The sequence below is a fragment of the Nycticebus coucang genome, chromosome 8 (assembly GCF_027406575.1).
Source record: "Nycticebus coucang isolate mNycCou1 chromosome 8, mNycCou1.pri, whole genome shotgun sequence".
NCBI classification, from domain to species: domain Eukaryota; kingdom Metazoa; phylum Chordata; class Mammalia; order Primates; family Lorisidae; genus Nycticebus; species Nycticebus coucang.
The window spans coordinates 7,016,131-7,032,140 of record NC_069787.1 but is presented as its reverse complement, the minus strand read 5'-3'; the positions used below and the strand labels follow the sequence as shown (position 1 = coordinate 7,032,140).

Genomic DNA, 16,010 nt, shown 5'->3' with positions numbered 1-16,010 from the left:
TGCTAATGGCGCTGAGCAAGTAAAACATTTTAAAAAGCAATGGGAAATCGTTGAAAGATGGAAAGGAGTTGAGTGACAAGATCTGTGTTTTAAAAATGGAATTTGTGCGACGACAGACAAGAAGAGGGTAGGAACCGAAGCGAGAGACCAGGTGAAAGGCTACCGCACGGCCTGGGCGGGAAGGGGTGGTTGCTCCAAGGTGGTGGGAATCGACAGGGAGGGACCCGCGGGATGCGGGTGCGAGGGCAGGAGCTCCAGCACTCAGAGAACTAAAGGAGGGGCCAACCATAACTTCTGGGGCTTCCCCCCCTAGGAATTGGAAGATGCATAGCATCTTCTGGTAGCAGGGGCATACCAGGAAAGAAAATGAGGACCCAAACTTGAAGGGGTGGTAGAGATTTTTGAAAAAGCGCAGTTGGGGACGCGCTAAGGAATTTCCTTAAGTGGGAGCGCGAGTCTGGACAGGTAGGAGCATTTGGGATTAAGGTGGGAATTTGCCACCGGGTGGGATGAGATGACTCCAGGGAGGGGACGCCTGGAGATGGAGGCAGAATCGTAGCAACTCCCAGTGGACATCCGGATAAGACTGGCAGGACCAGAACGCCGGCTCCGCAGGCTTGGAAATGCCTGGGGTCGGGGGACGCCGGTTACCCAGCCCCGCTGCGGAACCAATTGTGACGGCGCGGAGGTTTCCCGCCGGCGCTACAAAGCTGACGCACGCGAGGGGCGGCCTGCGCTGGCGTGACGCGGCTGCGCGGGATGGGCCGGGTCAGGGCCCAGGCGGCGGCCGCAGTAACGAGAGGCGGCGGAGCGACGACTGCCCTCCAGCCCAGACACCATGAGTACCAAACAGGTCACTTGCAGGTCAGTGCGCAGGGGGCTGGGGGCGCCAGGCCACTTCGGGCAGCTCTCGGGCCCTGGGTGGCCGGTGCCCGGGGAAACTGAGGCTGGGGCGGAAAGTTTCTCAGCTGTTGGCCGCGGGGCTTTTCTGGGCAGGGCAGGTGTCCAGCTGGTGCGTGCCGGGCTCTCGTGGTCCAGGAGCGCGGAGGGCTGCTGGAAGAAGGTTGCTAGCCAGGGCCATGCAGGGTGCTCGGGGCTCTCGGGGCTCACAGTTTAACTGGAGAAGGAGATTTAGAATTGAGTAAAGAGACAACCAGGAGGCCATTTCCAAATGGAGATACCAGGCAGGAGTCCGTAGCTGATCGATCATACGGGCCTCAAAGAAAGCCTCCTTCGCATCGCACGAGAGTTTGAAGAACCCAGCTGCAACCAGAAGTTTGCAGACATTTAGCAAGTAAGAATCGTGTGGAAAATAACAGCAGGTACCACGTAGCATTTCCTGAAAAATCTCTTAAGCGCCCTGCATATATTCCGAGTCCTTTATGTGTAGTATCATCACTAGGCTTTACTATAACTCTACGGAACAATTATTCCCATTTTACAGTGCAAGAAACTGAGATCGAAAGCAGTTGGGTGGTACCCTTGTCTTACTGAGAGAGCTACTTTAGGAGTGGCTACCTTGTTGAAAACCAGGTAGCTACCCGGTGACTGCTACTGTGGAATAGAAATAGTTAAGTTGTAACACTCTCGTTTCTTGATAAACTTGTGGCTTACTGGTATTGGCGAGCTAGTCCTATTGAGTTGTTTCCTTGGAAAATACGGATTTCATTTTAATAATTGGTTTCAGTAAAACCTGTGTGGGAAACATTGCTAAAGAATCGTATAGTTCCATTACTTAATACAAAGTTTAATGTGTGTTGTTACTTTTCTTCCTTGGTATGAGTAATTGAGAAGTGACTATGCAAATAGTTTTTTGTTAGCGTTATAATATGTTCATTATTCAGCCAATTTGCCAAGGCCCAGGTGGCTTGTGTTCAGCATTTGTCAGAAATTTGCCCTTAGTGCCTATAAAGTTTTCCTTGTGGGAGGAAGTGTTTCTATATCATTGTGTATTGTGAAGCTAATTGGTAGCTACTTAGAAAAACTTCTGTAATTTAGGACCTTCACATGAAAGCTATAACCCAGTTACAACCTAAGAATAGGGGGAAGGGGGAAAGGGAGGGGAGGGAGGGGGGAGGGAGGTGGAGGGAGGGGGATTGATGGGATTACACCTGCGGTGCATCTCACAAGGGTATATGTGAATCTTAGTAAATGTGGAATGTAAAGGTCTTAGCAAAATAGCTAAGAAAATGACAGGAAGGCTATGTTAACTAGTGTGATGAAAATGTGTCAAACGGTCTATGAACCAAGTGTATGGTGCCCCATGATCATACTAATGTACACAGCTATGATTTAATTAAAAAAATATATATATATATATCTCATATAAATAGTTGGGAAAAAAACTTCTGCTTTATGGTTTAATTCTACCATTCATGTACCTGATCTCCTGAGATGTGTCCACAAAACAGTACACATTTAGGTTAATGTTTTCTCATTGAATCTCAATGCTGTGTAGCATCTGATTTTACAAATAAGGAAACTTTATGCTCAGAAAGACTTGAGATTTGCCCAGAATTTCACATCTGAATGCAGGAACATGAACTTAAATCAGTATCATTTTGATTTTTTCCTTGTACACCAAAGATAGGTTGGCCTGAAAGCTTATTTTTTTTTTTTTTTTTTGAGACAGTCTCACATTCTTGCCCCCAGTTATAATGCCCCTGCCTGGTGTCATAGCACAGCAACCTCAAACTATTGGGCTGAACTGATCCTCTTGCCTCAGCCTCCCAAGTAGCTGGGACTATAGGTATCCACCACAATGTCTGGCTATTTTTTTAGAGATGGGGTCTTGCTTTTGCTCAGGCTGATCTCAAACTTGTAAGCTCAATCCACCCATCCACCTCAGCCTCCCAGAGTGCTGGTATTACAGGTGTGAGCCACCTCTCCTGGCCTGGCTTGAAAGCTTTAGTTCTTGTTTCTTAGCAGAGGTATCCTACAGAATGTCACTCCATATAAACCAAATGAATTGGAACAGTGGGAGGGGATCTCTTCTGAACTAATTGGAGGTGGGGTGCTTACAATTTGCTGAGAGCTCTTTTAGGTGCTGCCAATCATAAGCTGTAGTGGGCAGCAACCAGCGTTGTCCCACAGAATTGAAACTTAGGTGCTGCCAATCATAAGCTGTAGTGGGCAGCAACCAGCGTTGTCCCACAGAATTGAAACTGACCCTCAGCATTGAAGTGACTTACCCAAGGTCATTCAACTTCTGAGTGGCAAAGGTGTAACATCAGAGGTCCTGCTCTCGTAGACTGTATGGTCTCTAAATAAATTTGGAATAATGGTAAATTAAAATCTTTTTACTGCAGGACTTTTCAAAATTTTTGTTTGTTTTTGAGACAAAATCTCACTTTCGCCGTAGAATGGAGAGCTGTGATGTCATAGCTCACGACAACCTCAAATTCTTGGGCTCAAGCAATTTTCTTGCCTCAGTCTCCCAAGTAGCTGGGACTACAGGCACCTGCCACAAGGGCCTGCTATTTTTAGAGACGGGGGTCTCACTCTTGCTCCGGCTGGTCACAAACCTGTGAGGTCAGGCAATCCACCTACCTTGGCCTTCCAGAGTGCTAGGATTACAGGCGTGAGCCACCCCCTTTTGCTCCTATGAAATAAGAACTCATGCAAAGACATGTAAAAGGAAAAGAAATTTATAAAGGGGTGTAAGGCCTTCCAAGGGAGTGCCTTGACAATAAACAGAGCAGGTATTTAAATGCAGAAAAAACGGCAATACTATAAAGAATAGCAAGTTTACTTAGTGAGTTTTTCAGGAAAAGCTTTTGTCTTTATTATCTTATTCACAAAAGCCTTATCTCCACAATTGATAATTTACAGGAAATGTTTAAGGTATGGCCTCAGGCTCCCAGAGTGCTAGGATTACAGGCCCTGGATGGTTTACTCCTTAATCCTAGCACTCTGGGAGGCCAAGGCTGGACAGTCCCTTTAAGTCAGGAGTTCAAGACCAGCCTGACCAAAAGCAAGACACCACCATCTCTACAAAAAAAGAAAGAAAGAAAGAAAAATTGGCCAGGCATGCTGCACCAGCAATCCAAGCTACTCAGGAGGCTAAGGCAGGAGTTTGAAGGTGCAGTAAGCTATGATGATACCACTGCATTCTATCTGGGGCAACAGAGCAAGACTGTCTCAAAAAACAAAAATGTGGGGGTGGCGCCTGTGTCTCAGTGAGTAGGGCACCACCTCCATATACCAAGGGTGGCAAGTTCAAACCAGGCCCTGGCCAAACTGCAAGAAAAAAATAGCCTGGTGTTGTGGCGGATGCCTATAGTCTCAGCTACTTGGGAGGCTGAGGTAAAAGAATCCCCTAAACCAAAGAGCTGGGGGTTGCTGTGAGCTGTAATGCCACGGCACTCTACTGAGGGTAACAAAGTGAGACTCTGTCTCTAAAAAAAAAAGTGTGGCTGGGCACAGCGGTTTACGCCTGTAATCCAGGCATTCTGGGAGATAGAGGTATGTGGATTGCTTGAGCTCAGGAGTTTAAGACCAGCCTGAGCAAGAGTGAGACCCCATCTCTAATAAAAATAGAAAAACTATCTGATTGTTGCAGTGGGTGCCAGTAGTCCCATGTACTCGGGAGGCTGAGCCAACAGGATTGCTCGAATCCAGGAGTTTGAGGTTGCTGTGAGGTATGATGCCTTGATGCTCTACACAGGGTGACCTTGTGAGACTTCTGTCTGAAAACAAAACAAAAATGTTTAAGGTATGGTTTATTTGGGGGACCAGATCTAAGCAGGGTGCTGAGCTGTTTTTCCTTTTTTGTCTCAGGTGAGGAGTACTTCTGTTAGGCTTGTTTCCCTCACTGTGGGATGTGATGTATATGAAGTGTTGAATGGCAGAACAATGCTTTTTGCTTCTATTTTAATATGAATTACGTCTTTCCAAAAGATGGATGTCAAATGCTAGGATTCCCAAACCTAATTACACAGGACCCCGCCCCCCATATATTTATTGCCAAGAATGGCAGCTTATATAGTTGTCAGTCTGCTTTTCCCGATCCCGTGACCTGCCACTCTACCTGATTTTCCCTTAACCATCTCTGTAAGACTCCAGTCTGTTTTCAGAGCCCTGGTGTAGGCCCTTATAGCTTGGCAACCAATTTTTCCCCCCTCTAATGTGATAGAAAGTCTCTTCATCGCATAATCACTGGTAGAAAACCTAAAATTTCATTGCTTTGTGATAGTTAAGCCTAAGGCTTTTGAGTCTGAAGTCAGGAAACATTGATACAAGGTTCCCCCACATTCTAGGCCTCAGTGAGCTCAGAAATTAGTCTCATCACAGAGCCCTATCTAGCCACAAACCTTTTCCAGGCCAAGTTCTAGCAAGGTCAGGAACCAAGCAGTCTGATGGTTGATGGATTCTGGGTTGTTCCTCTGAGTAGGGAGCACAGGCACTAATTTCTTGCCTGAGGCAAAGACTACAAGGACTGCATTCCTGTGCTAATTTTAGGATTATTTTCTGCTGGCAGACCTCTGGCCAATCTCCTGCTGGCGGATAGGATTTAAACCACCTTAGACCAAATACTGGGGAAGCATTCCCACTTGGATTCCCCCCACTCCTCCGCTAGAGGTTCTGTTTCCCCCTTTTACTCATCAGTCTTCCCTGTCATTAAACTCTGGCCTGTTGCTGATGAGCATGGTCCGTGGTTTCATTCTTCAAACCTCAAGATCAAAAGAATCTGACACCAACACAGGGACATCCTGGCAACCACAGGAGAGATCATTTCAGTTGGCAAGTGGTAGTAAAAGAGTCTGGGGTGGTCCAGAGTTGAGCAGTTCTGGACTCTGCTGTGCCACAGTTTCCCCCTCTGTAAGACAAGGATGGCAATGCATAATCCGCAGGGCTGATGAAAAAACCCGTGGCAGCAAACCATCTAGAGCGTTTATTTTGTGTAAGGCACATAACATGTGTTTTCTCAGTTAAACCTCACAGCAGTCTGTGAAGTAAGTACAGTGTTATCATAATATAGGTGGGGAAACTGGGTCCTAGAAGTTTAAATAAATTGCTCAAGAGTCACCAGGCAAGCAGTCTGACTTACATCTTCACTTAGCCACCACACGACTTTATTCCATCCCCACCTCTAATCAGTAAGTTTGTTTTAAGCCTACCACTGCCTAGTGTTCATTTCCTTTCCCCTCAATGGATCACAAGCAGTATAGCCATAAAATTTTATTTTATTTTTTAATTAAAATTTCAGAATTAGTATGAGGGTACAAACCATTAGTTTATATAATTTACACATGAAAAGTTGGAGTGAGAGTCGTAGCTGTGTCCTACACCCAGGGAATGCGCCATATGTCCATGCAGTGTGCACGATGGGTGGGGAGCTTCTGAGCCCCCTTCCCACCTCCCCTTGTCATCTTTTTTTTTTTTTTTTTTTTGGAGACAGAGTCTGAGTGTGTCGCCCTTAGTAGAGTGCTGTGGCATCACAGCTCACCGCAACCTCCAACTCTTGGGCTTAAGCAACTCTCTTTCCTCAGCTTCCCAAGTAGCTGGGACTACAGGTACCTGCCACAACACCCGCTATTTTTTGGTTGTAGTTGTCATTGTTGTTTAGCAGGCTTGGATGGGTTCAAAGCTGCCAGCTCCGGTGTATGTGGCTGGCACCCTAGCCGCTATAGGCTCTGACTTCTTCTGTTGTTATTTTTTTTTTTTTTTTTAAGAGACAGAGTCTCATTTTATCACCCTTGGTAGAGTTCTGTGGCATCACAGCTCACAGCAACCTCCAACTCCTGGGCTTAGGCGATTGATTCTCTTGCCTCAGCCTCCTGAGTAGCTGGGACTATAGGCGCCCACCATAACTCTCAGCTATTTTTTGTTGCAGTTTGGCCGGGACCGGGTTGAACTCACCACCCTCAGTATATGGGGCCTGGCACCCTACTCACTGAGCCACAGGCACCACCCCTCACCTCCTCTCTTTTTGTCTTCCTGGGTAGAGTGCCGAGGCATCATCTTAGCTCACAGCAACCTCAAACTCTTGGGCTCAAGCAATCCTCTTGCCTCAGGCCTCCCAAGTAGCTTGGATTATAGGCACACACCACAACTCCTGGCTAGTTTTTTTTTTTTTTCTTTCCTATTTTTAGTAAAGATGGGTGTAGCTCAGATCAGTCTCAAACTTAAAAGCCCAAGGGATCCACCTGTGTTGGGCTCTCAGAATGCATGAGTCACTGAGACTGGCCAGATTTAGGTCTTTTATCCATCATGAGTTAATTTTTTTTTTATTCTTTTGAGACAGTTTTACTCTGTTGCCCTGGGTAGAGTCCTGTGATATCATATCATAACTCAGAGCAACCTCAAACCACTGGGTTCTATTGATCTTCTTGCCTTGGCCTCCCAAGTAGCTGGGACTACAGGCACTCGCCATAACACCTGGCTAGTTTTTGTTTTTAGTAGAGATGGGGTCTCGACTCTTGCTCAGGCTGATTTTGATTTCCTGATCTCCGGGCACCCACCTGTCTCAGCTTCCCAAAGTGCTAGGATTATAGGGATGAGCCACCACTCCCAGCTTTGTGAGTGTGGAGGTATGGGTCCAGTTTCATTCTCTTACATGTGGCTAACCAGTTCTCTCAGCACCGTTTATTAAATAGGGATTCTTTTCTCCAGTGAATGCTTTTGTTTGCTTTGTCAAAGATTAGATGGCTGGGGCGGTGCCTGTGGCTCAAGGAGTGGGGTGCCGGTCCCATATGACGGAGGTGGCGGGTTCAAACCCAGCCCCGGCCAAAAAACACACACACAGAAAAAAAGATTAGATGGCTGTATGAGTCTGGTTTCATCTCTGGATTCTCTATTCTGTTCCAGAGATCTAAGTATCTATTTTTATGCCACTACTATGTAGTTTTGAATTTGTAGTATAACCTGAAGTCTGGTAAGGTGATCCCTCCCAATTTATTATTTCTTAAAATTGTGTTAGCAGGGCAGTGCCTGTGGCTCAGTGAGTAGGGCGCCGGCCCCATATGCCGAGGGTGGCGGGTTCAAACCCAGCCCCGGCCAAACTGCAACAAAAAAATAGCCGGGCGTTGTGGCGGGCGCCTGTAGTCCCAGCTGCTCGGGAGGCTGAGGCAGGAGAATCACGTAAGCCCAAGAGTTAGAGGTTGCTGTGAGCCGTGTGATGCCACGGCACTCTACCTGAGGGCGGTACAGTGAGACTCTGTCTCTACAAAAAAAAAAAAAAAAATTGTGTTAGCAATTCAGTTTTGTTTTTTTATGGTTCCATACAAAATGTAGGATTATTTTTTCAAGATAATCAAAGTAAGATGTTGGTATTTTAATGAGGGTTGCATTAAATCTGTAGATAGCTGTGGGTAATGTAGACATTTCAACAATGTTTATTCTTCGAAGCCGTGATCATGATAATACTGCCATCCATTGACATCCTCTGCTATTTTTTTCAGTGCTTTGTAATTCTCTGTTGAGATCTTTCGCATTCTTTGTTAAATATATTCCAAGGCATTTCCTTTTGTTTGATGTTGCTGCGAATAGGGTATTGTAGGTTTGATTTGATTTTCAGCTTCACTGTTGTTGGCATACATGAAATGTTGCTGTATTTCTTGATTACTTTGAGGATTCTTGGTGGTTGAGTCCTTGGGGTTTTCTAAATATAGGATCATGTCATCTACAAAGAGCAATAGTTGGACCTCTTGTGCTCCCATTTGGCTACCCTTAATATTTTTTTCTTGTCTGTTTGCATTGGCTGAAACTTCCAGCACTATGTTTATTTTATTTTATAAAATTTTTTGGGACAGAGTCTCACTATGTCATCCTCAGTGGAATGCTATGGCATCACAGCTCACAGCAACCTCAAACTCATGGGCTTAAACGATTCTCTTGTCTCAGCCTCCCGAGTAGCTGGGACTACCGGCGGCCCACACACGCCTGGCTATTTTTTGTTTGAGTTGTCATTGTTGTTTAGCAGGCCCGGGCCAGGTCCAACCTGCCAGCCCCAGTGGATGTGGCCAGCACCCTAACCACTGAGCTATGGGCACCGAGCCCAGCACTGTGTTTAAAAGTAGTGGCAATAGTGGGCGTCTTTGTGTGGTTCCAGTTCTAAGTAGGAATACTTTCAACTTTTCTCTGTTCAGTGTGTCAGCCATAAAACTTTAGCCTGTGAAAATATGTAGCAAAATGTAAAGAAAGGAGACACGGAGAATGCAAATCACCCATGTACTTGGAAATGATTTGCAAGTGTTCTGCTAGAGAGAGAGGCACCGTTGACGTCAAGTGAGAAATGGGATTGGTTGGTTGGCTCAGCTCTTAGCTGCAGCTAGAGCTGCTGGCAGTTCTGTGGCCAGTAGTAAACCCCATACCCTTTGCAGCTTACAATAGCTCACCCAGGGTAACAGACCGCTTCGGAGTGTTTCCCAGAATTAACTAACTTCCCTTTTCTGAGTCTCCAGCTACATGCTTACCCTGTCCGGTTTTTGTCCCTCTCCCCTTACCCAGCTGTGTCTCAGTCCCTTCCTTTGGAAGATACAGTAGATGGTTTGTCCATCATGAAGAGTGAGCGGTTGAAATTCATTATAAAGCGCAACGTGAAAGAGGCGGGATTCAATTTACTGTCACATAGATGGAGAGGAATGACCGTAAGTGGGCAGTAGAGATGCTGCAAACAGCGGGCAGGACGTGCTCCAGGTAGTTTTGTGTTACCAGGGCGTGGGGCCGGTGACATGTGCTACAAAAATAGGCCTGGGCTGGCTTCACCGCTTATATAACGTTGGTTTCACATTTGCCTTTACTGAGGTATTAATGGTGGTCTAGAAGTTATTTTTGAGCTTGTTTAAATCTCAGCTCATTCACTTAACAGAAGTGCAGTGGCTTGCAAGAAGTCACCAGTTTGTAAATGACAAAACTAGAAGTTCTGGTTGGCAGTTAAATATTTGGTTTTTTAATGGAAATTTGTACAGTTAGGAAGAAAGTTTTCTGAATAGTACTTATGGGATGTGGTGGTAGAATTATAAAAGGCATACGTGTAGTTTTTCTCTTGCCTGCCTGAATTAACCAACAGTATCTGGTAGAGGACCTCTGGTAGTCTTCTACCCTGATTCTTTAGGAAATTCTCTGGTCTAGTTGTTACAAAAGAAAGTATGAAGTACTTATGAGCTCTCACTTTTGTGTAACTGTTTATATTGCCACTTTGAGCCAGTCTTCTTCCACTATTTATGAGTTTACCAATCCTGATAGCTCTTTGTCATTCATACATACTTGGTTTTTGACAAGGGTTTTTTGTTTTTTTTTTCATCAAAGATTGCTGTTTTGAGTAGTTTCTTTTTTTTTTCCTTTTCGAGACAGAGCCTCAAGCTGTTGTTGCCCTGGTTAGAGAGCTGTGCCATCACAGCTCACAGGAGCCTCCAACTCCTGGGCTCAAGCAATTCTCCTGCCTCCACCTCCCGAGTGGCTGGGACTACAGGCGCCCGCCATAACACCCGGCTATCTTTTGGTTGCAGCTGTCATTGTTGTTTGGTGGGCTGGGAAAGGATTCGAACCCACCAGCTCAGGTGTATGTGGCTGGTGCCTTAGCCCCTTAAGCCACAGGTGCTGAGCCTTGAGTACTGTTTCTTTTTTTTTTTTTTTTTTTTGTAGAGATAGAGTCTCACTGTACTGCCCTCAGGTAGAGTGCGTCACACGGCTCACAGCAACCTCCAACTCTTGGGCTTACGCGATTCTCTTGCCTCAGCCTCCCGAGCAGCTGGGACTACAGGCGCCCGCCACAACGCCTGGCTATTTTTTTTTTGTTGCAGTTTGGCCGGGGCCGGTTTGAACCCACCACCCTCGGCACATGGGGCCGGCGCCCTACTCACTGAGCCACAGGCGCCGCCCTGAGTACTGTTTCTTAAAAAGAATTATCAAAATGCTTAGATACAGGTTCGGCACCTGTAGCTCAGTGATTAGGGCGCCAGCCATATACACTGAGGCAGGCAGGTTTGAACCCGGTCCGGGCCTGCTAAACAACAATGACAACTGCAACAAAAATAGCCATATCTGGGCGTCCTGGTGGGCACCAGTAGTCCCAGCTACTTGGGAGGCTGAGGCAAGAGAATCGCTTGAGCCCAGGTGGGCCTAGTCAACACTTCTGCTTTAGGGAGATAAACAGATGAAGAAGTTAGGAAATTACTTGCTCAGCAAGGAGGGATGGCAGCTCTTCAGTCTCGTGGTGCTGGCTGGCAGTGCCCCAGGCAGAAGTACAGCAGTGTGCTCCCTGGGAGCCCCCTTCTGTCTGTGGTCTCCTTCAGTTCTGCAGACTTTTAAATGGTTAGGGTCAGGCTTGCTTCTTTTTTCCGTCACCCAGGCTGGAGTGCAGTGGTGTGATCATAGCTCACTGTAGCCTCGAACTACCCAGATGAAGTGACTCTTCTGCCTCAGCCTCCTGAATAGCTCGAGCTACAGGTGCATGCCAGGTGCCAGGTTTAAGCCTTCTGTATCCACTTACATTTAGTTGTGTCCCAGCTGTGCCTCCCTGAAGATATTCCTAAGCATTCATCGGAGACCAGATGTTCCTAACTACATGTTCAAGAGCACTAGATTTAGATCAGTGTGTTTCAGCCTTTTTTATCTCAGGGCACACTTGAACCTGCAGCACACTTAAACTCTGTTGATTTAAAAAAGAATGAAAAAAGAAGACTTAATGTGCTTTAAAGCTTCTTTCAAAAATAATTCATGATCTTTAAAATTTTTCGTGACTCAGTGCTTGAGAATCACTGCTCTGGAGGGCCTGGGGCCCTGTCTTGGGAAGCACCTTACCGTGTAGATCCATCAGTAAGTCTGTGGGAAGCAACTTTCTGTGGCATTGAAGAAGGTAGGTTATAATAATTCAGTGGGATAAAACACAGGGAGCAGTGTTTCAGGGGCCGTGCTTCAAAAAGGCATTGTGATGGGAAAGGCCATATTGTTGAGAAAAGGTCAGAGCTATCAGGAAAGTCCTTGGGCCCCCAGACCTAGCAGATGTATCTTCTGTGAGTCACATCACCTCTCTGAGCCCTGGCATTCCGCTTTGCATCGTGGAGGTTGTCAGGATTAGATAAGATACAGGAGAGGAAAGTGCTATTGATAGTCACTATTCATCAAATCGTGTGTGTTTTTCTCGTATCATGTATTTTTTTATAATGTACTTGTTCAGCGGGAAGGAGGATCCCCTTTGCCCCAAACTCTTCTCTCAAGGGCTATGGATCAGGGGTATCCCTTACCGAGGGTAAACTGTCATACTCACGCAGGAGAGAAGGGAAGTCGGTGAAACCAGATGGGCTGTGAGTTGACAGCATGCAAGCTGGGGCTGGGCATGTCTCAGGAGGTCATTCTGCTCTTTGTGTACTTTGGTATGTGTTGGAAATTTTCCATAATATTTTTAAAGTAAACTAAAAACATGGCTTCACAGGTAAAGCTCTTTTTCTTTCTTTTTTAAAAATATGATAATAAAGCTCCTTTTCAAAAAGTTTCATAGCAAGATTTTAGTTTTTAATAAGCCTGCCTCTCTCTCTCCCTCCCTTTCTTCCCTTTTTTTTTTTTTTGAAACAGCCTCACTCTGTTACCCAGGCTACAGTGCCACAGCATCATAGCTCACAGCAACCTCAAACTCCTGGGTTCAAGTAATCCTCCTGCCTCAGCCTCCCAGGTAGCTGGGAATACAATACAGGTGCCCACCGCAGCACCAGGCTAGTTTTTTCTATTTTTAGTAGAGGTGGTGTCTTGCTCTTGCTCAGGCTGGTCTGGAACTCCTGAGCTCAGGCAGTCCACTCACCCTGGCCCCCCAGAGTGCTAGGATTACAAGCAGGAGACACTGCACCCAGATCATGCACATAATTTGTATGTTGGAAGATACAGGTGGCAAAAAGATACATAATTTGTATGTTAGAAGATACATATTTTCCTCAAAGATTGCCACTCTTAACATACTTTTATATATTTTTCTAGATTAAAAAAATGCATGTTTATATACATTTATAATTTTTAACCAAAATGAGATCATACTGTTTATACCTTTTTTTCCACATGAATTAAGCATTTTATTTATTATCAGGGAATTCCCTCTAAAAACTCAGGCCTATATTTAAAGTTGATGCCCTGGTAATTTCCAGAATATTACTAGAAAGATCCATTCCTCCAAGTATGATTAAAAAGTGTAGGAATCCACTGCAGGATACAGCATACGACTTCACCCACAGTCATTTCAGACTTGGTACCTCATCTTTCTATTGCCAGTTGGAGTGAACTCAGCTTCCTAGAAACATTTAAACAATAGTTTAAAAAAGTTTGTCCAATAGCCATTACTCTTCAGATTTTTTTTTTTTTTTTGTAGAGACAGAGTCTCACTTTATGGCCCTCGGTGGAGTGCCGTGGCCTCACACAGCTCACAGCAACCTCCAACTCCTGGGCTTAAGCGATTCTCTTGCCTCAGCCTCCCAAGTAGCTGGAACTACAGGCGCCCGCCACAACGCCTGGCTATTTTTTGGTTGCAGTTCAGCCGGGGCCGGTTTTGAACCCGCCACCCTTGGTATATGGGGCCGGCACCTTACCCACTGAGCCACAGGCGCCACCCTACTCTTCAGATTTTTAAAGTGAAGAATGTTACTTGTGCAGGTTAGAATCTGATTCCAATGAAATGGTGACAGCTTTGCCAGTAAACAAGAATATGCTCTTCCCTGAGTAGGATGTTTATACTGGTTTAAAATTTTTTTTTTTATTATAGTAAAATATACATGGCCAGGTAAAAATTAAGTTCCCAAACTCATCCTAGGAAAAAAATACTCCCCTTAGGAAGCTAAGCACTGACGCCAGCACCCAGCCCGCCCTCCAGAGCACTTCTCCTGGGATGAGTTTGCAAACTTAATTGTTAGACCTCCTACAGAATGTAAAATTTAACACCCTAGCAATTTTTGTATTTCTGTAGTGTTAAGTACATTTACATTGTTGTGTAACCAATCTCTACAACTCTCTGTCTTGGAAAACTGAAAGTCTGTACCCCTTAAATAGCAACTTCCATGTCTACCTGTCCCAGCCCTTGGCAGCCACCTTTCTGTCCTCCATGAATTTGACGACTCTGGGTACTTCGTAGAAGGAGTGAAATGATACCTTTTTTTGACTCGCTGATTTCCCTCAGGATAATGTCCTTATTTGGTAGCATGTGTCAGAATTTCCTTCTTAAGGTTGATTGTACCACATCTTTTTTATATTTATGTATTTATTTTGAGACTGAGCCTCAAGCTATTGCCCTGGGTAGAGTGCTGTGACATCACAGCTCACAGCAACCTTCAACCCCTGGTCTCAACCCATTCTTCTGCCTCCGCCTCCCAAGTAGCTGGGAGGGACTACAGGAGACCGCCACAATGCCCAGTTATTTTTTGGTTGCAGCCGTCGTCGTTTGGCCGCCGGGTTGGATTTGAACTCGCTAGCTCAGGTGTATGTGGCTTGCGCCTTAGCCACTTGAGCTACAGGCGCCGAGCCATATTTTATCTTATTTTTTTGAGAGATGTAATATTGCTGTGTTGCCCAGGCTGGTCTCAATCTTCAGCTCTCAAGCAATCCTCCTGCCTCAGCCTCCCGAGTAGCTGGGATTGTAAGCACAAGCCACTGTGCCTGGCTGGACCACATCTTGTTAGTCAGGCCGGGCCAGGCTAGGCTGTGATGTTCAGTTTGACTATGAGATGATGAAAAAGATGGACATTGATTGGGTTACAATGCTGCTGTGAACACAATTATACAAATACTTGTTTGAGTCTCTGCTTTTAATTCTTTAGTGTATATACCCAGAAGTGAAATTGCTGGATCATATGGTAAATCTATTTTTAAGTTTTTGAGAAACTTCCATACTATTTTTTTCTTCTATTTTTTTTAGTAGAGATGGGGTCTCACTCTTGTTCAGGCTTATCTGAAACTCCTGAGTTCAAGGGATCCTCCTTCCTTGGCCGGCCAGAAATTCATTTTTATGATTTTATTTTATTTTACTATTTTTTAAATTTAGACAGAGTCTCACTCTATTCAGGCTGATCTGGAACTCCGGAGCTCAAGCAGTCCACCTGTTTCAGCCTGTCAGAGTGCTAAGATTATAGGCGTTGAGCCATCGCACCTGCCTAAAATACTCTTACTCTAGGACGAGTTTATCCTTAATACCAAAACATGTCCCATTGCAGTCTCTCTACTGTTCGCCCTCAGTACTCAGCCAGGTCTCTTCCTTCCAGCTGGACGGAATCAGAATCCCTGTCAGTCCTGTGCTGGGTATTCCTTCAAGGACAGATTTGATATCTCAGTGGAACATTTTTATACAGAAAGGTCTCTGGAAAAAAAAAAAAGTCTCTGACTTAACGATAATTGCCTTAGGGTGGTTGAAATCATGGTATTGTGACTATGAGATGACAAGTGATGTGCACAGTAGGAGCTGTGCTGGGCACGCATACAACCAACCATTCTGTTTTTCACTTTCAGGAGTAGCATGTTCCGTAAATTACGTGAGATTATTCAATACTTTGTTATAAAATAGACTTTTGTTAGATGGTTTTCCCCAATTGTAGGCTAACATAATGTTCTGAGTATGTTTAAGGAAGGCTAGGCTAAGTAAGCTATGGTGTTCAGTAGGTTAGGTGTGTTAAATGTGTTTTGACTCATTTTAAACTTGTAGTGGTTTACTGGGACATAACTCCATTATAAGACGAGGAGCATCTGTATGTATCTTTTGATGCCTCATTGTGGTATTTAATCCTTACTACAACCCAGTAAAGTAGGTGATGTAATTCTCCATTTTATAAATAAAGGTAGTGAGGCTCAGGGGAGATGCTTTGTGATGTTTGTAAGGGACAGAGCGGGATCTTGAGCCTAGATCTCTGACTCCATTTGTCATACCCTTTGAGTTTCATGAGAACAGACAGAACAGTTTTTCATGGAGTATTTTCTCAGTTATCAGGAGGAGTTTATCCTTAATACCAAGGATTGTTTGTTTTTAAGAGACAGGGTCTCTGTCACAATGTTGGAGTGCAGTGGAATGATCATAGCACACTGTAACCTCAAACTCCTGGGCT

General features: G+C 45.1%; 1 protein-coding gene and 1 non-coding gene across 2 annotated transcripts in view; one reads left to right on the top strand and one right to left on the bottom strand.

The window, feature by feature from the left end:
• Nucleotides 1-716: 716 nt before the first annotated feature.
• The window catches only part of MKRN2 (makorin ring finger protein 2), a 30,784-nt gene continuing 15,490 nt past the window's right edge, over nt 717-16,010 (top strand). Inside the window, exon 1 of the mRNA XM_053600093.1 lies at nt 717-864. Within this exon, the coding sequence (XP_053456068.1) occupies nt 839-864 (26 nt within the window). The 5' untranslated portion in view covers nt 717-838. The remainder of the gene's footprint in view (nt 865-16,010) is intronic.
• Nucleotides 13,562-13,703, bottom strand: LOC128593012 (small nucleolar RNA SNORA24). The gene has a single exon (XR_008382201.1). It is a non-coding gene; the product is annotated as a small nucleolar RNA SNORA24 (small nucleolar RNA).